Source organism: Drosophila subpulchrella, chromosome 4 (assembly GCF_014743375.2).
Source record: "Drosophila subpulchrella strain 33 F10 #4 breed RU33 chromosome 4, RU_Dsub_v1.1 Primary Assembly, whole genome shotgun sequence".
In the NCBI taxonomy this organism is placed as follows: domain Eukaryota; kingdom Metazoa; phylum Arthropoda; class Insecta; order Diptera; family Drosophilidae; genus Drosophila; species Drosophila subpulchrella.
Window position 1 is genome coordinate 413,394 of NC_050608.1, and position 19,473 is coordinate 432,866.

Sequence of the window (19,473 nt, forward strand, 5' to 3'; positions counted from 1 at the left end):
TGTAATATAAAAGAAATGATTAGGCTCTTCGATATTAGCTATATGATATAGTCGTCCGAATTTTTAAAAATTGAATTTGAAAGACGGACAGAGAAGGACGGACTGACAGAAGGACAAGGACAAGGCTAGATAGACTCGTATAGTGATGTTGATCAAGAATGTGTATTCTTTGTTTTGTTTTTACTTACGCATTTTTCAGTAAAAACCAAAAAAGGAAGTTTGAGCTTAACAGACGTTTGGCATCCTTTTCAAGATGTGTTAACACTAATTGCTACATTACCCACTACATTTGAAATTCCAAGTTCAAAATTTTATTTAACTTATAACAACACACAAAAAACGAATAGGGCTTTGGGTAAAGAGATACAGAATATAAGGCAAGAATACAAGTAGAAAGTAACAAAAGGTCATTGCTAGATCGACTCGTCTAGTCGCGTTGATCAAGAATAATTAATTTTATGAGTCGCCAAAAAGACAAGAAAAATATTTAAAAATAACCATAATTAAAATATTTAGGTGTATATTTTAACACCTTTGCCCAGAGCGTTTAAATGCTGTTCAGATGTTCGTACAGAAGGAAACGCATCCTTAGCATCACCAATAACGTGACCCTTTCGCTCCGTATGTATCGGAAAAAATCTATTTAAATCGAAACGAAAATTGGTTGTATTTATGAGAAAAATGACAAATATAACGTTTTGCCTATTTTCAATGTGAATCATATCATTTTTAAGTATTTTATAAAGTTTCGTAGACAATACATCCTTCCATTGAAAACAACGACAAAAAAGCACATTTTTTGTGTTTGTACGGATAACGAACAATTAGTAAATCCAAATTATCCTTTCCTGTTACTAAATTTTAAATTCGCCCGCAACCGTCTTTACTAAAGCGTATACAGGTTAATAAAATGTTAAATTAATTTAAATGAACAAAAAAAGAGAATGTTTAATAGTACATTTTCAAGTTCACAAATTTAGAGCTTATATGGTCGATTTAAAAATAAAATGTTTACATATTTCGATATGTCTCTTAATCTAAGTTTTAATTTTATTAAATAATAAATCAACAACAACTTCTGCTTTATTAAATAACTCAAATGATTTGGCTATTTCGATTCCGTTTGGAACATTCCGTAATTAATTTGTAAGCTTAAAATATGGGGACGGAGAAACCTCCTTCTATGCATTAGCGACAGAATGCTGTTGAAGTTTGTTAGACAATGTGCATGTTACATTCTTAAGTGAAGGTTGACAAACAATAAATTACGGTAGGTCTTATTTGTATATATATGTATGTCTATATGCTTTTATTATGGATCTAGCGACGCTGGTTATATAATAATTGTACTATACCTTAGCTATAACTTGTGTCCGCGCTAATTTTACATGTTCATGCAAATGTGTATTGCGCACGTCCACTGACTTAGTTTTTACAATCATAAAATTGCAACATAAACATTTTTCGCAAAATCATATATAAATGCGCGTCCTTACAATTATGTGTGCATGCATATATGCCGACTGTCATTTGAACTGATTTAACTGTTGGATAATTCTTGGTTTAGTAGTTTATATTTTAAAAGCACATTTACATATTTTAGTTCCAGTTTTGAGAAAAATTCATGGCATTACGCGATTCATTGTTGGAATATATTGGTGTTATCCCATTCAAGTTGATTGATGTGAGCAAAACCGTCTTTTAAAGCTGAATAAAATAAAGTATTACAAAAAATAACTATAAATTATGAATAAGTACTTTACCATCTTCGTCTTCAGAGTCCGAGTTTTCTGATTCGGAACTATCCTCTGATACAGCATCTGTTTGCATTGGATTTATAGTTATAGTCAAAGCTGAGTCATCCCAAACTAAGCCATCATCAACAATCTACAAATTAAAAATGAATATTGATCGTTAATTGCGTTTTAGATAAAACCTTTTAATATAATGGCGATCCCCATAAACAAGTTGGGATCAATTAAAATAATGTATTCGTTGGAAATAGTTTTTACGGTTCAAATATTCGCCAGCTATATGACATACAGTTTATGCGTGTTTTTACATTTTAAATAATACTTTGCTTAACCTTGTCAGATTGGTGACGCTAGCACTGTGACTCTGAGATACCCGCTATCGCCTTAACAAAGAAACATCGATGTTTACAATTTTATCTATTTCAAATTTTTCATTTTAATTTTTATCTATTGGATGTGACTTTGGGTGCCAATAGTTTATGACAAATTAAGTAAAATTAAATTTACTTGGACGGTATGTGGGCGTGATACAAAATAAACATGCGATGCGCAGAATTCTCTAGAATCAACTAACTTCTACAGTTTCCGAAATCTGAGCGTTCATACGGACGGACAGACGGACATGGCTGCAGCTAGATATTCCCTTAAAAATAAATCATTACCACATACCAAACAGGACCCTCTACATTGCTAAATAATTTTTAATTAATTTTAATTATAAGAGAGCGTATCTATTAAACGTTATTAAAGAAGCTAAATGTATTAATTATATTGTTTATATATATACTTACTTTTGGACATGGTTGGTGGCGATCAGTATACTTTTGGTTATTCTTTAAACGTGCAATCGAAACCCCACAAAGCAAAACGGCCAAAAAAACACTTACAAGAATTATAAGCATTGTAAGGTGTGAGCCTTCAGCTGAAAAATATTTCAGTACAGTCAAACAAACGTTAATTTGATCATTATTTTCATTCCATATATGAGTGATTCTTTGTGAAACGTATCGAGATTTTCTATATGATCTCAAAAAGATTTCATATTTTTATCACGGTAAATTAACATTTATATAGGATTTTAAAAAATAAAAAAAATTATTCCATTTGACAGAAGCAAAGATATGGCGATGCCTTTTTTGTTAAGTTGATATAAATATTTAAATTACATGGTGTAAAAAAAAAATCTCCCTTACTATTATTTTTGCCAACTTTTCAGATAAAAATAACTCCTATAACAGTTTCCGAGCAACTTAAGTCCAAACATAAAATAAAAAATCGCGGTTTTCTGCAAATCGGCATTTTTAATTTTTCTATTTTTTTTATATTTTTATAAAAAACAAGGAAGAACGCTATAGTCGAGTACCTCGACTATCAGATACCCGTTACTCAGCTAAAGGGACCAAAGGAAAATGGAGATATGCAAGCAGCAAATGCGCCACCTACCGGCGGTAGACAGATTTAAGCGTTGTGGGCGTTAGAGTGGGCGTGGCAAAGTTTTTTTTTAAATCAATCGATAGGTATTGACGAGACCAATACATTTCAGTTTAAATTTTTTATCTACCATGAAAATTGTGGGCGCCACAGACTTGGGCGGTTTGTGGGCGTTGGAGTGGGCGTGGCATATTCGCATAATAAACTTGCGCTGCGCTCAAGCCTACGGAATCTAAATCTGAAATCTCGTTTCTCTTTCTTTGATATTTTCCGAGATATCCGCGTTCATATTTACGATTTTTTGAAGTTTGTGGGCGGTTTGTGGGCGGTTTGTGGGCGGTTTGTGGGCGTTAAAGTGGGCGTGGCAAACTTTTTTTAGGTCAGTCGGTAGGTATTGATGAGAACAATACATTTCAGTTAAAATTTTTGTTCTAGCATCAAAACTGTAGGAGCCACAGTTTTGGGCGGTTTGTGGGCGTTAGAGTGGGCGTGGCACTCTTTTGAAACAAACTTGCGCTGCGCAGGAATCTCAGGAATCTGCATGCCTAATCCCAGTATTGTAGCTCTTATAGTTTCCAAGATCTCAGCGTTCATACGGACAGACGGACAGACGGACAGACGGACATGGCTAGATCGACTCGGCTAGTGATCCTGATCAAGAATATATATACTTTATGGGGTCGGAAACGCTTCCTTCTGCCTGTTACATACTTTCCGACGAATCTTGTATACCCTTTTACTCTACGAGTAACGGGTATAAAAAGCATCGCCATATCTTTGCTTCTGTCAAATGGATTAATTTTTAAGTCCTATATAAATGGCATAATATCGTGATAAAAATATGAAATCGTTTTGAGACCATAAAGAAAAGAATCACTCATTTAATGGTATATAATATATTTCACTATCATTTCAGTTTACCTTTGTGTACGAAAGAATGAATGTGAGACTTCGGTTCTTGCACTTCATTTGTGTGTAACTGGGAGTATGAATACACCTTAGAATCTGAATTTGAAACAAATGAATATTAAATATAACTTTTGTATTTTTCATATCCTGTACGTATTGAAAACTCACCAGTTGCCTGATTGTCATTGTCACTCATCGATCCAGTATTTAGATGATAAGTTGTTTCAGTGTTGGTATTGCCAATAACATTTATGTTGGATAAAGAAGACGAAGGTGGTAGATTGGTAGATTTAAACAATGTCTGTTTAGGATGCAGTACAGTAAGTGTGAGTGTATATTCAGCGCTTTTGTACTGAGAGCTTAGCTGAGCACAAGAAAGCTTAAATACTCGATTTAGATAATAAGCAGGTTTCTTATTACTGTAGACAAGGGATCGTAACACATTCAAATAATTGTAAATGGTATCCTTTCCAATCATTTCGACTCCATCCTTATTTATATTTGTCTTTATATCCATGCTAGATGATAATGACTCATCTCCATCTATTTGAATGTCTTCATGATCTGGGTTCAAAGAGGGAAACACAACAACGCTGCAGGAGTCGAGAAAATTTTTTCCTTCCATTTTTCCACTTTTTTTAGACAGCGAGTCAATGTATATTTTGTCCAAAATGTGTACTCCTAATTTGATTTCCTGATATGATACTAACTTATTTGACGTACCTGGAGAAAATACATTTGAAAATATTTTAACTATTATTATATTATTATAATTATTGTATTTTAACTTAATAACTAGTATATTGCACAGAAAAAATAATTCAATATGTGACCATTTGGATTCAAAAAATAAAAAGATTTAATTCAAGCTTAAAAAAGGTCTCTAAGTATGGACACTTTAAGAAGTCAATAAAACTCACCCCAAAAGTACTCCAAACTTGTTAACTTGGGAGTCGGACTCAGAACTTACACAAAGTGGGTATTTTAATGAACAGATTTATACAATTTTTTTTAACTTTTTTATTTGGACATTTTTTTAAAACTTAGAAACCTACGTGGGTTTCCCCTTTCCAAATAATTTTTGGCACAATATTAATTTTTTATTAAAATAAAAAAAAAACATAAGATAGAGCGCAGTAGTCGAGTGCCTTGACTATAGATTTGTGGGCGTGGCACTCCGATAAAACCAACATGCGCTGCGAATCTTGTAGTTTCCGAGATCTCAGCATGAACAGACGGACATGGCTAGGTCGACTCGACTAGTGATCCTGATCAAGAATACGGAAACGCTTCCTTCTAACTGTTACATACTGTTCGAAGAATCTAATATACCCATTTACTCTATAAAAACCAAAAAAAAACTTATATGGTGAAAAATCGTACACGGCTGTCACAGCTTAAGTTGTCAATTAAATAACATTAAAAGGAAAAAAATTTTAAATTTGGTTCAGTGGCAAAAATCTTAGAAAGTCGACTGTTGTAACTTACAGACCGTCTTAAACTCAAAAATTATTTTAAAATTCAATCCGTGGAATACTATAAATTTTATTTTATATATTAATTGCGACATGTTTATTGCAGCGGCCGGCAGCGCCCTATTAAGTGAGCATAGGGACATTGTTCTGCCCATCCGCTGCTCGCTCACGTATAACGTAGATGTTCGTGTGATTTCGGGATGGGTCTTCGGGTCTTTTTATACCCTTGCAGAGGGTATATTGATTTCAGTCAGAAGTTTGCAACGCAGTGAAGGAGACGTTTCCGACCCCATAAAGTATATATATTCTTGATCAGCATAACTAGACGAGTCGATCTAGCCATGTCCGTCTGTCCGTCTGTCCGTCCGTTTCTACACAAACTAGTCTCTCAGTTTTAAAGCTATCGGGCTGAAACTTTCCCAAAAGTCGTATATCTTTTGCAGGTAGTATATAAGTCGGAACCAGCCGGATCGGACAACTATATCTTATAGCTCCCATAGGAATAATCGGACAAAAAAATGAAAAAAAAATTATATCTTTGGTGTTTTTTAGCATATAACCTCCTAAGCTTGGAAATAACATTTTTTAATTAATTTTGAATTAAATTTTGTCGAAATCGGACGACTATGTCATATAGCTGCTATAGGAACGATCGGAAAATTGGTAGGAAAATAATATGAAACAAATTATAGCTTCGGTGTTTTTTAACATATAACCTCCTACGCTTGGAAATAACATTTTTTAATTAGTTCTGAATTTCGAATTTAATTTTATCAAAATCGGCCGACTATATCATATAGCTGCCAAGGAAGGATCGGAAAATAATATGAAACAAATTATAGCTTCGGTGTTTTTTGACATATTATCTTATACTATTGGGAATATCATTTTTTGTGTTTTTAAATTTAATAATTATAGCTGCAAGGGTATATAAGCTTCGGCTTTCCGAAGCTAACTTCCTTTCTTGTTTTTTCTCAGATTCAGTGCAAAGCAGAGAAACGTCACGCTTCAGCGCGCTGCTCGCCAACTTCGAGTTTTTTACACTCACACTAATACAAGGCAAGCTTGTGATGGTATGTGTGTGCCGACCGCTGGTTTATAGCTATATTTATAGAGGTATTCACAATTACCCATAAAAGCAAAAAAAAATTCATTAATCTTAATAAAAACCCATATAATTAACTAATACCATTTTATATTTTTCTTATCCTTACCTTTTTATAATGATTATAGTCTATAGGATATAGCAGTAAAACTCTTAGTATTTTCATAAACTTATGCATTTGTAAATATTTAAAAACACCTTGATTGTTTTTTTTAAATACGATTGGGAAAGTTTACGTTGATAGTTCTTAGAATCGATTAAAATACCAATATTTACTAAGTCTTCTAATTTTCAATGGGCAAATTGTGCTCCAGTTCTTACTCAAAAACATTCAAATCCAATTTTGGGAGCTTACCAACTCCAATTAAATTTTTTCTGCGAGGAGTTTTATATGACAATTGCGATAAACTTACCAGATATTGTTATTTTTATGGAATCCGACTGTAGATCTTGATCAGAGGGCTCGAGCTGTAAGATTGATTTGAATTTTTTAATGGTGTCTGTCAAAGAGGCATTTATGTTTTCATTTACCGATGCCGATCCGACATCAATATCGATGCCGAGTGGAGCTATCGGTTCGTTAACCATAATATAAGTCTCAATTGGCGGCAAACGAACGGAACTTTCATTTCTACATGCCAGAGCTGTACGCACTTCAATGTTACGACGCCCAAATGTAGGGTTTTGTTTAATATTGATATACTGTATCTTACGCATCAATTGTTCAATATCGTGTTTAGTCTTTGCTTCAATATATATTTCGTTCATTTGAGTGTTTGCTTGAATCTGAGCGCTTAGGGAGTCCGTTTTTTTATTTTTTATTGACAATTGCTTAGGGGATAATAAGTGCTCAGCACACGTGGTTCCACATTTAATGTCTTCAGTTGTCAATACCCCATTGAGAGTGACTTTAACTTCAGAAATATCTCCATTAAAGCCATGTTTCAACCTATTTTCCAAACTTTGATAACAGGCACCGATAGCTAAAGATGTATTTACTCCATGAGCAGCGTGTAAAGGCCAATCGTCAATTACCTCCGGGTTGCTATGACGATCCTCAATAGAATTTTCGAAACGTACGCCATCGATGAATAAATCAACCTTGGCGGGGTCTTCAACATTAAGAACATAGTGATGCCATTCGTTGTCGCAAACCTCAGGTATTTTCCAACGCCATTCAGCAGGACTAAAGATATTAAGATCACCTTCGTTAAAGTTTTTTCTTAATAAAAGAATAAGACGACAATTGCGAACAAACAATGCCATATGATGGCGGTTCATTTTGTGGTCGTCAGCACTGCAGACAATATGTTCCTTAACATGTTTATTAGCCACACCTTGACTATTATGTCTAAACATGCTAAGAATGCTAAAAGGACGCGTTGAGAAATCGTAATGGTCGATAACAGTGTCAGGAACCACTACTCCAGTGGACCCATCGAAGTGAAATATAGGTTCTACACCTTCGTCGTAGCTCAATTCTTTGGTCCATTCTGCCCCATGCGGCAAAAGGTCTTTCATTTTTTGGCTTGAAGTGCAATTTGATATGTCCCGATCGCATCCAAATGAGATGTGTTTTGTCTAAAAATATATAATACATATATGTATCTATAAAGGTCGAACAGATAAATATAAATACAGAATCAAATATTTAAAAAAAAGACAAAAGTAGTGTAGACTCGGAAGGGTTAAACGCTCTAAAAATTATTGTATTATAATTAATTACGTTTAACTGAATCTTTTTTAACCTCCAATTTTTCACGTTAGTTAGTAAACCGATCGAAATTATTATTTCCGATCGAAACCAGTTATGCACCGATCGAAAGGTGCTGTGATTTTTATACCCTTGCAGAGGGTATATTGATTTCAGTCAGAAGTTTGCAACGCAATGAAGGAGACGTTTCCGACCCTATAAAGTATATATATTCTTGATCAGCATGACAAGACGAGTCGATCTAGCCATGTCCGTCTGTCCGTCCGATTCTACGCAAACTAGTCTCAGTTTTAAAGCTATCGGGCTGAAACTAAGTCGGAACCAGCCGGATCGGACTATATCTTATAGCTTCCATAGGAATAATCGGAAAAAAAAATTTTAAAAAATTATATCTTTGGTGTTTTTTAGCATATAACCTCCTAAGCTTGGAAATAACATTTTTTAATTAGTTTTGAATTAAATTTTATCGAAATCGGACGACTATATCATATAGCTGCCATAGGAACGATCGGAAAATTGGTGGAAAAATAATATGAAACAAGTTATAGCTTCGGTGTTTTTCAACATAAAACCTCCAACGCTTGGAAATAACATTTTTTAATTAGTTCTGAATTTCGAATTTAATTTTATCAAAATCGGACGACTATATCATATAGCTGCCATAGGAACGATCGGAAAATTGGTAGGAAAATAATATGAAACAAATTATAGCTTCGGTGTCTTTTAACATATAACCTCCTACGCTTGGAAATAACATTTTTTAATTAGTTCTGAATTTCGAATTTAATTTTATCAAAATCGGCCGACTATATCATATAGCTGCCATAAGAACGATCGGAAAAATGGTAGGAAAATAATATGAAACAAATTATAGCTTCGCTGTTTTTTGACATATTATCTTATACTATTGGGAATATCATTTTTTGTGTTTTTAAATTTAATAATTATAGCTGCAAGAGTATATAAGCTTCGGCTTGCCGAAGCTAACTTCCTTTCTTGTTTTAATTTCTTTCCGATTATTCCGAAACTTCTGACTGAAATCATAATACCCTCTGCAAGGGTATAAAAATATATAACATATATGTTATTTTATATATAATTTATATAATAATATATATATATAATATATATATTTTTATACACGTTACATATAGAATAACATACTACCTGCAGTACAAATTTGACTTAGGGGAAAGTTAAGTATATCCCGACAGCTTTAAAACTGAGAGACAAGTTTATATATTCTTTATAGAGTCGGAAACGTTTCCTTCACAGCGTTGCAAACATATGAATCTAATCAAAGGGCACTCTGCAAGTGTATAGAAATGTATAAATGTATCCCTGAAGACATTAGTTAAATTTTTCGCAAGGAAAACTATTGTAAAAAATATAGTTAGGCTTACCTTAAGAGCTATTGACGCATGAATACTCAGGTCTTCATTCTTGCAAGAAATATCACACAAGTCCAAGCGGGCATTGGGAAACAATTGAAGGCTCTCAGTGCTACCGGACTGAACACGACGATTACATAAAAACAATAACTTTTATTTTATAATTTATTACGTTTCTGATATACATACCGTATAATCAATTCGTTCTGGCATGCCTAAAAACTTCGTCTCACACACGCGTCGAACTTTGATGCTAACCATTATTGCGGCAGATTCTTTCATTGCACAATCGTAGGCAACAACAGATAGTATGTGGTTATGTGATGCTTTATGGGAAAGTGGTTCAGTGTTTTTGATTGAGCCCTCGTTATCTATTGAGAATGGTTCGTCATTGTTAAGTATCTCATATTTGCAAACATCCCCAAAAAGTGGAGTACAGTCCTTATCAGAAGCTTCGACTCTTAAGATCTCGTTGTAAAGTCGACCTTCGTCTACTTCTGTTACGTAAGACGGTTCCAAAAATGTTGGTGCATATTCATTTATGTCGATAACAGTAATATGAACATTAGCTGTATTTGAAGGTGTTCCATCGCAATATACTGCAACAATTTCAAAATGATAGCTCTTGCGTTTTTCGCAATTCAACGTCCGGCGTGCTTTTAAAATTCCCAGGTTATTAGCCAGTTCAATCTAAAATATTACTTGTTAGTTATTTAGACAGTATGCAAAAACGAAAACTTACCTCAAATGGAATCTCATGATATGGCTTTTTGAGTATATGAAAGTTACAAATTTTTTCTTCATCCACTTTAATTAATGGAGTTATTTCCACTAGGGTTTCGTTTTCTCGAATCAACCCATGATAAGACTTTTCTAATATGACCTCTATAATAGAAAAACAGGAAATTAAATACAGTCCTATATAACTTAATAATAAAACAAGAGAAATCGTTATTGTCGAGTGCCTCGACTATTATATACCTGTTACTCAGCTAACCCATTTAACAAATTTACTCATAATTATATACAGACTTTGTTGAAACAAACTTGCGCTGCGCAAGGATCTCAAGAACCCTCATGCTAAATCCTGTTTTTTTGGCGTGCCCAATTTTTTTAATCGATATATATTGCCGAAACCAATAAAATCAAGTTTAAGAACTGTTTTTGATTCTTACTACAAGAGATCTTTAATCAGATTTATTTGTGATTTTTGTTCAAAAAGTCAAAGAAAAAATTTATTAATTTTTATTTGAATGTGTACTTGTGTACAGTATATGAACAGTTTATTTTTAGTTAAACATTATTTAAATTTAGTCTCAAACACGGAAGATCACTATCAGATACCCGTTACTCCGCTAAAGGGAGCAAAAGGGAGATTGTTATGCGTCACCTACCCGTGATCTGAATGTGCGGGCGTTTGTTGGCGTTAGCTCAATTGATAGGTATTGACAACACAGATACATTCCACTTAAAATAACAAAAAATAAAAACTGTGGACGCCACAAAATAAGGAACCTTAATCTGAAATCTCAACCCTCTAGATCTTCTAGTTTTCGAGATCACAGAGTTCACACGGACAGACGGACTCGGCTAGTGATGCTGATCAAGAATATGTATATATACACCATGGGGTCGGCGACGCTTCCCTACCTCGACGAGTAACGGGTAGAAAAATGCCTCCCTTGCCGCACAATAAGGCGCCTCCCATATTGTGAAAAATATTTTTGTTTAGAGAAAAGGCAGAAATAAATGTACGTATGAAAATAGCATGGTAAAGGAAATATGATAGAGTCTAGTGACCTTCAAGCCGAAGTGTTCTTATAATGGTTAAATATAAAATGTTTTTACCAAAAGATACATAAAATCATAAAAATCTGTTGTGTTTGTATATATATTGTATTATTTTCTATCCGGCTGATTAAAATAGCTCAATTGACTATTATACAGGGGTCTAAACTTAAAACGATTAAGCTGGACTCTTGTAGAATTAACATTGATGCAAATAAGAAACCTACCCCAAATCAGAGCTAAGCGATTTATACGACTCCCAAGACAGATAAGAAACCAACGGGTTCATAATAATTACATTGTCACTATTCCGTCTAGAAGATGGCTTCATCCGGATGACGAAGAGCCCAAATAAATCTCTGACTTGCTTTGGGTTGACTGTAACTTAGTACCAAAAAAAACTATTTATACAGGAGTGCTCCGGATTTCACTTTACTTTTCTGTTGTCAGAAAAAACTGTAGTTCTTGAAAAGTTTTGGTTATCATTTCGTCATTGAAATGTTTCTTTTCCCATTGTATCTTCCTACTCAGACAGCTGTTTGCGTATGTGACGAAATGCCACTAATGGCTACTGTGATGGTGGAAAATTAATGTTAATGAACCAAAGAGCTTTCCATATTTTTTATACTACTAAGAACGCTTTAAGCTTCTTACTTTTCATAACGCAAAGAAAATGTTGTCGTTTTCAAAACGAAGCACCAATTTTTGCGTAAGAGGGCCGTTGTCCAGTCGATTTAACCATGTCCGTCGGTCCGTGCGATCGCTGTGATCCTAAAAACTAACGAGGCACCTGATTTAGCGCAAGGTTGCTATCCCTATTTATCCCAGCCACTCTAACGCCCACAAATTTCGATAGGAACTTTATAAGTATTTTTTGAGGAAATTTAGTTTGCTTTTCTTAATGAAACATTATTTATATTTGTTATCTTACAATAAAAGTGTAAATTATGGAAAACAAATATTGTCCCACAACACTAATATTGCTCAAACCGTTTAGGCGCTTAGTTATTATAAGGTATTCGTTTTACAATACCTTTTTGTGTTAAATATTCATCATCACTTTCACTTGACGTTACAACTCCAGCAGCCAAATGTGCAGACAATATCACTGCAAGGTAAATGCAGCCTAGGTATTTGTGTACAGTCATGATTATAGGTGAAAAACAAAGGCCCATTACTTAGGATTTTCTGAAAAAGAAAATGGTTTTTAAAATTGCAGTTTAAAACAAGTATGAAATTAGTTTCTAAGGAAACAGATTCCCAACCCAGCAACGCAATTTAATATAATTTGATTAATTTTAAAATCAAATCCTTTCAATATACTTAAAAAGTATTTTTGTAAAGTAAAGGCGAAGAAAACCACTTACCAAAACGCTAAGAAAAAATGTTCCGAACGACATGTCCTGAACAAAAAAGTTTTAAACAAAATTTTTAAAAATATTTCCCTTTTTAAGATATTGTAAAAAATAAAAATGGTGCAAAATTAAGGTTAAAATACATTATAGAGCTTAGGAACAGTAAAGCCCATTATCAAAATCCAATTTTTTTTTTTTTTTTTTTTTAATTTTTAAAAGTGTACGAACGTTTCGACGACTCCCTGGAATTGCCCATATGTATTCTTGATCAGCAAGAGAAAAATATAAAACAAATTAAAGCTTCATTCTTTTTATCATATTCTCTTCTACTCTGGGGCATCATTCTTCCTTAATGTTTCTGAGCTTCGAATAAAAAAATTATCTGCCCTAGACAAAATCAAAAAATTAATAAGAAATTACATGACAACATTACAAAAATTATAATTATTAATAATAATTAATAATTATAATTATACACTCTGGTGACTAGAATTTTTTAAGATTTATGTATTTCTAATTTAAATTTAAAAAAATGAGAAATACATCACATCTTTGAAATTATTATTTTATTTATACACAAATTTTCCGTATGCGTATAATATAAGTATGATTTTAAAAGTGTGATATGGTTTTAGCTGCAAGGATATATACACTTTAGCTTTCTTTCTCGATAAGTATTGAATGAAAATTATGAATTTCGTCGGCAGAAATTTCTTAACTTCATATTTTAGGAAATCGCGCTACATCAAGGATAGTTTTTTGACATTTGTACCCAACAATCGTTACTTTGACTGCACACTACACATGTTAGGCGTTAAAAATAAAGTACTGTACATACATATGTACATGTATTTAGAAAAAGTCAAGTGCTTTTGTAGCTATGTCCTGAACTAAATAAAATTTGTGTTCTTTAAATTAATGATAAATTTAATTATCTATCAAAACGGTAATTGTGTTATCAACGCTTTATTTATTGAAAATAAGTTTGATGTAGATTAAACTGCGAATAGTTAAAGGGTTGGTAAAATAATCTGTGATCGATTCTTAAAGCCCTAATGGGTTCAATTGTCATCATTATTGGAAAATATAAATAATTATAATGCTCTTATAAACTCTGAGCCTTACAATTTTAGTTAAACTGCTTGCTGGGTTACAAAAATGTGTTCATACGTACATATTTGCATATGTATGTATGTGTTTGTAAAAATCTTTCTTGTATGTGCTTGTATCTATGAGATACACATTCTGTAATGGATTTACACAATTTTTCAATTCCTATGATTGTGAATAGTGAATCGCGGATTGTTTGGTCTGTGTAATATAATATCTAAAACTATAAAGAACATTTACATCAGCGGATAAACTATTTTTTTTAACCGTCAAGTCCTTCATTAAATTCGATTGGTACACTGAACCCGCCGTACATTCAAATCGATATTTTGTTTCATTGTGTAGATTCTTACTTCTTGTCAGTAAAAGGGAACTTCACAAACCAATTTTTAGTTTAAATAGAGTTTTTCTGAATATATTGGTAATGTTTATCCGACATTTTAAGATACTTGTGTAGAAAAGACTAACACTTTAAATGGACTAAAAAATACCAAATACAGGGCTGCAAAATCAAACTTTAACATTTCGGACTTCTGTATGAGCTAAGGTAGTTGATAAAAATGCCACATAAGAATTAAACTGTTTTAAAATACCGTACACCCAAAAAAATCAAATTAATAAATTAAGAATTATTTTCGGAATTAAAATTCCACTCCGATATATCCGTATTCAGACTATACCACCTCACGTAAGTGTTCGTAGGACAGACGCATGGCAATTCCTATGAGCAAAAATGCATCGCATCTGGTACTCACATCGAAGAAAACCGCGAGCTAACTGGAGTGAGCTAACGCTTTTGGTCAGGTCTGTTTTTCAGCGCGGTACATAGATATGCTAAGGAAATACCAGAAAAAATACCATATTTTGTGAGAGAATTCCGATGAACTCCGTTAGCCGCGGCGCAGAGAATAAGAAATTTAAACTTCCGGTGTGTTCGTGTAGAAGCGGTGTGGAAACAAAAAATAAAAAATGGAAGGAAAGCCCCAAGAACGTGTGCAGGAGGTCAGTGCAGATAAACAAAACACGCCTGCTGTTGCCCATTATTGTGGGACTTGACCTACAGAAAGCATAACCGGAACAGAACAGGCCAAATCCGCAGAATAGTGGATGTGCTGGAGATAATCCAATCGTGAAGACAATTGAGAAGAAAAGTAAGTTCCGGTCAAAAGAATTTTTTTACATTGAACTAATATAAGTATCTTTTACGCAGAACCACTAGTAATACGATCTCTGACGAGCTGTCCGTTGGGTAATCGCTGGATTCCATCATCACCAGCTTCTTGGTAGCTAAAGGGAAGCTGGGGGACACGTTGGCTTCTATGGAAAGGAGGTAAAAAGGACGCTAGGAAAACTTACCAGCCATTGCCAGAATGCTGGGCGACTTTTTGCAGCATCAGCGGAACAACCAGGTTTCCAATCTGGCTCCCACTCCCTCAAGGCCCAAGTTGGCATATTGTGAATCGGAGCTGGACAGCAGATGGGGAGGGGAAGATTGCGAAGCTTCCGCGATACGAGAAGCCTTAACTAACTAATAATATAAATAAAAGCATTCTTTGAATTTATTTCCATTTCTTTGTGCACCAATAGATTCGTCTTTTTTAAATTGCTAACATTTTCGCTTGTCAACAAAGCAAACCTAGCTGCATGACAGTAAGACCATGCTACATGCATTGCGGGTGAACTTTTCAAATTTTGCTCATTCATTAAAGCTGCTTAATTTTTAATTTAATTTTTTGACATTTACTGTGGTTAGTTAATGATTTAAACGTTAATTTGAAAGTAACTTTAAGCTATACGTTTCTCCTTCCGTGCTCTAATTAATAAGACGAACCATGTGATGTCATAACAGTATGAGCCAGTCCCTCGCACAAACAAAGTTACTACTTGTTTGGTATGATTTGCATCTGAGGCCTAAAAATAAGAACCTTTCATTTCGTTACTTTGGCGAAAATCGTGCGACAGATATAGTTAAGAGCGAGAGGCAAATAGGCGGCTCTCCGCCAAGGCCTTTTTTACCGCTGTACTTAAGGTAGCTAAGGAAATACCAAAAAAAATACCATATTTCCTCAGTGAACTTCGATAAGCACTCGTTAGCTGCTTAAATAATAAAACACGTAATATTTCACTATTGGTGCAGAAGATGTATCAGAAAAAATAATATAAATGGAGGGAAAACTCAAAGACCACGCAAAAAAACCTTTGGGAGTTCAGGGCGATGTTAAAGTACGCCTAATCCAAGGAGCCAGTATTGTGGGACCTGACCCACAAACATCATTTTGAAACCAAGTACAAGTATCACAACAGGGCAAAGCAGCAGAAAAGTTAAGTAGTAGGAGATCCACTGAAGAAGCCCGTTGGAAAGGAGCATGCCGGGTGGGACTTCGTTTCCTACATGGATTTCCTACCAGACGTGCCGTTGCAAAGAAAGTATTACCCTCTCAACCCAGAGAACCATCCACCATATACATAGAGTAAGAAACTATGTAAAGCAACCGTTTTCTCTGCCCGAACCTCTGCGCAACCTCTGCTGAGAGGCTATTAGAAGTCAAATTCGAAGCTAACTTCGATTTCTCAACACACCCAACAAGTGCGAAGCAACAGCAATAGTGGTGAGGTTACAAAAACAAAACAGTGAGTGAGAGCGGTGAAGATATATAATTTCTCATAAAACTCACAGCGGGATAGAAGTACAAGGTGACATCGAAGATTTTAGATACTAGGGAAATTATTCTTACTCTATGGCATCTACCAACAGTTGATCGGATGGTCCATAAGGTTTTGCCGTCCCTAAAATTTCCCAGTTAGTCCACTATCTAAAATTTTAATTTTAAGGACTTAAACGGGCACGTTTGTGCGATACGTAGCGATGTTTGCTGCAACTCTGAATTTTCCTTCTTGACAGTAAAATTGAAACATTCACTACGAAAGCAACATTGACAGGGAACATTTGAAAATGGAAGGCGCAAAAGCAACAGGTCTTTAGATCAGCTGTTATCGGATGTTAGATGGTGGATGTGCTCTGTGGGAATCGGAGTTTCACATTTGTCAAAAATACCAACCGTTTCCAATGAAGGGACTCTATGAAAAGAGGGTATAAGCGAATTTGGTTACGTTCTTGTAATAAAAGTATATTTTTAGCAGAACTGCTAATAATGTGTAACACTTGCCAGCTAAAGATAAGGTAATGGTTGCGCTGACAGAAGGTGTACATGTATTACTACGGAAGTTGATCCCCACTGAAGGAACCATCACCAGCCTTTGTCAGGTTGCTGGGCGAGTTCCTGCAGCACTAGCAGAACAACTTCCGTTTTTTTACCCTCATGATCCATGTTGGCAGATTGGAAATCAGCGAACAGCTAATCGGCAGAAGCAAGCCGTATTCGTGCAAATTCAGTTGCTCTGAAAAAATTCAAAACAACTCAAAACTAAATTAAATTGGAACGTCAGCATGTGGAATGTTTTCAGCACCAAATAAATACATATTTCATTGCTATTTGTAAATTGATCAAGGATGATATTTCCACGCAGGCAAGCGTAGCGAAAATTAAATAGGGAGTATTGTGGACCAGTAGTGACGCATATGGTTGCTCTATATAGTTTATTACTCTATGGCGCCGGCAGGCCTTCTCGTATAACTGCCGCTGCAATTTGTAGGGAGTTATTCAATCCCTCACACCCCTTCAGCGACTTTTTCTTTCATAAGAAATACACGGAAACAAGAGGGGAAAAGTCCCTTCATCACGTTTCAGCGGAAAATGAAACCACACATTCAAATCGATTCAGTAATTCAGTATTTTTTACGAGTCTAGCTGATCTTGCTACTTGGCGATTCGCGATTTCTCGAGAAGGAAATGCAAAAGCGATTTTAAGCATCTGTGTACAGCGCCTATAACGGTCTTCTTCGGGTTCGTTATTCACCGCGGTACTCAGATGAGCTGATGAAATACCAGAAATATACCAGATTTAGTGAGTGAATTCCGATGACCGCCGTTAGCGGTGTTCCAAAAACCACGAGACAAACGCATGCAGGAGTTTAGTGCAAAATAAAAAGTACGCCTATTTTAAGATATTGAGGGTCCCCCAGTTTTATGGGGCTTGACCCACAGGAAACTTTACCACAGCAGGGCAAATAAGCAGAAGTGCTGGAGGTGATCCAATGGAGAGCACATTGAAAAGAAATATATCGTGTGAGACTTAGCTCCCTACATGGATTTCCTGCCGGACGTGTCCTCGCAAAGACAATAGGTTGTCCAAAAGTATTTTCCTAGACTATACTACTATACTATACTACTACTGTAAGTCAACAAACCCAGCTGACTGACAGTAAGCCCATGCTACAAGGAATACGATTTTCCGACTAGTGGAACTCTTATATGATATTCACACAGATGAGGTTTTCGCTTCAGCGACCAAATGGGTGTTCCTGACCTAGTGGCTTATCTTCGTTAATTTAGGTCCTGCAGTTTGTAATCAGTAATAGCTATATCCTTCAACTAATTTGTTCAAAATTTTGGTTTTCGATTTGCCGAATAATTTGACCATTAAAGGACAATAGCAATCCGCCTATCCAATGGAATGGCTTGCGTCTCTTTCTCTACCGAGTTATAGTCTGTTCAGACAACAACGCTTCTGCAACGCCTCTTCCGTAGGTACACGTGTTAGAAAGGGACGGAAAATGTATCTACAAAAAAGTTTATGTGTGTCTCACTATACAAAGAAACATGTCGGTTCTTATAATTTTTTTATGATCTCAGGTGATCTCTTAAATTGGTGTTTTTTAAATTCCTTGGGGGTCTCACAAATATAATTCAGTTCTATAATGCAACGATTGTCTTTGTGTATGTATAATACATTTTTGTCACAAAAGTTGATATCAGAACTATTGTTGGTTGAAGGTGACATCGTTAATAGATTTTTACTTCGCTAAGAGGTGTTATTGCTTTTTATACCCTTGCAGAGGGTATGTTGATTTCAGTCAGAAGTTTGCAACGCAGTGAAGGAGACGTTTCCGACCCCATAAAGTATATAAATTCTTGATCAGCATGACTAGACGAGTCGATCTAGCCATGTCCGTCCGTTTCTACGCAAACTAGTCTCTCAGTTTTAAAGATATCGGGCTGAAACTTTCCCAAAAGTCTTATGTCTTTTGCAGGTAGTATATAAGTCGGAACCAGCCGAATCGGACAACTATATCTTACAGCTCCAATAGGAATAATCGGAAAAAAAATTTAAAATAATTATATCTTTGGTGTTTTTTGGCATACAACCTCCTAAGCTTGGAAATAACATTTTTTAATTAGTTTTGAATTTCGAATTAAATTTTATCGAAATCGGACGACTTATCATATAGCTGCCATAGGAACGATCGGAAAATTGGTAGGAAAATAATATGAAACAAATTATAGCTTCGGTGTTTTTTGACATATTATCTTATACTATTG

The 19,473-nt window shown here is 34.8% G+C and overlaps 1 protein-coding gene across 3 annotated transcripts; it reads right to left on the reverse strand.

Moving 5' to 3' along the window:
• Positions 1-918: 918 nt before the first annotated feature.
• Positions 919-14,533, reverse strand: LOC119549357 (calsyntenin-1). 3 transcript variants are annotated; one of them, XM_037857563.1, is made up of 12 exons: positions 14,386-14,532; positions 12,601-12,755; positions 10,522-10,664; positions 9,969-10,469; positions 9,792-9,899; positions 7,206-8,255; positions 7,088-7,142; positions 4,263-4,817; positions 4,107-4,190; positions 2,546-2,676; positions 1,764-1,887; positions 923-1,707 (listed from the first exon to the last, which is right to left on the reverse strand). In XM_037857563.1, the coding sequence occupies exons 2-12, from the start codon at positions 12,740-12,742 to the stop codon at positions 1,640-1,642; spliced, it is 2,961 nt and encodes a 986-aa protein (XP_037713491.1). In that variant the 5' UTR covers positions 12,743-12,755; positions 14,386-14,532; the 3' UTR covers positions 923-1,639. The 3 variants fall into 3 exon arrangements, with proteins under 3 accessions (XP_037713407.1, XP_037713491.1, XP_037713320.1); XM_037857479.1 differs by having other exon boundaries at positions 919-1,707; positions 7,088-8,255; positions 14,273-14,386; XM_037857392.1 differs by having other exon boundaries at positions 7,088-8,255; positions 14,386-14,533.
• Positions 14,534-19,473: the final 4,940 nt, after the last annotated feature.

What these genes read in the sequence shown, in the direction of transcription:
- LOC119549357 (XM_037857479.1), bottom strand. Translation starts at nt 12,742, where the DNA reads ATGGGCCTTTGTTTTTCACCTATAATCATGACTGTACACAAATACCTA. An exon ending in ATCATGAGATTCCATTTGAG is followed by an intron (nt 10,470 to 10,521) that starts GTAAGTTTTCGT and finishes GTAATATTTTAG; the next exon opens with ATTGAACTGGCTAATAACCT. An exon ending in TCATTCTTTCGTACACAAAG is followed by an intron (nt 2,677 to 4,106) that starts GTAAACTGAAAT and finishes AATATTTTTCAG; the next exon opens with CTGAAGGCTCACACCTTACA.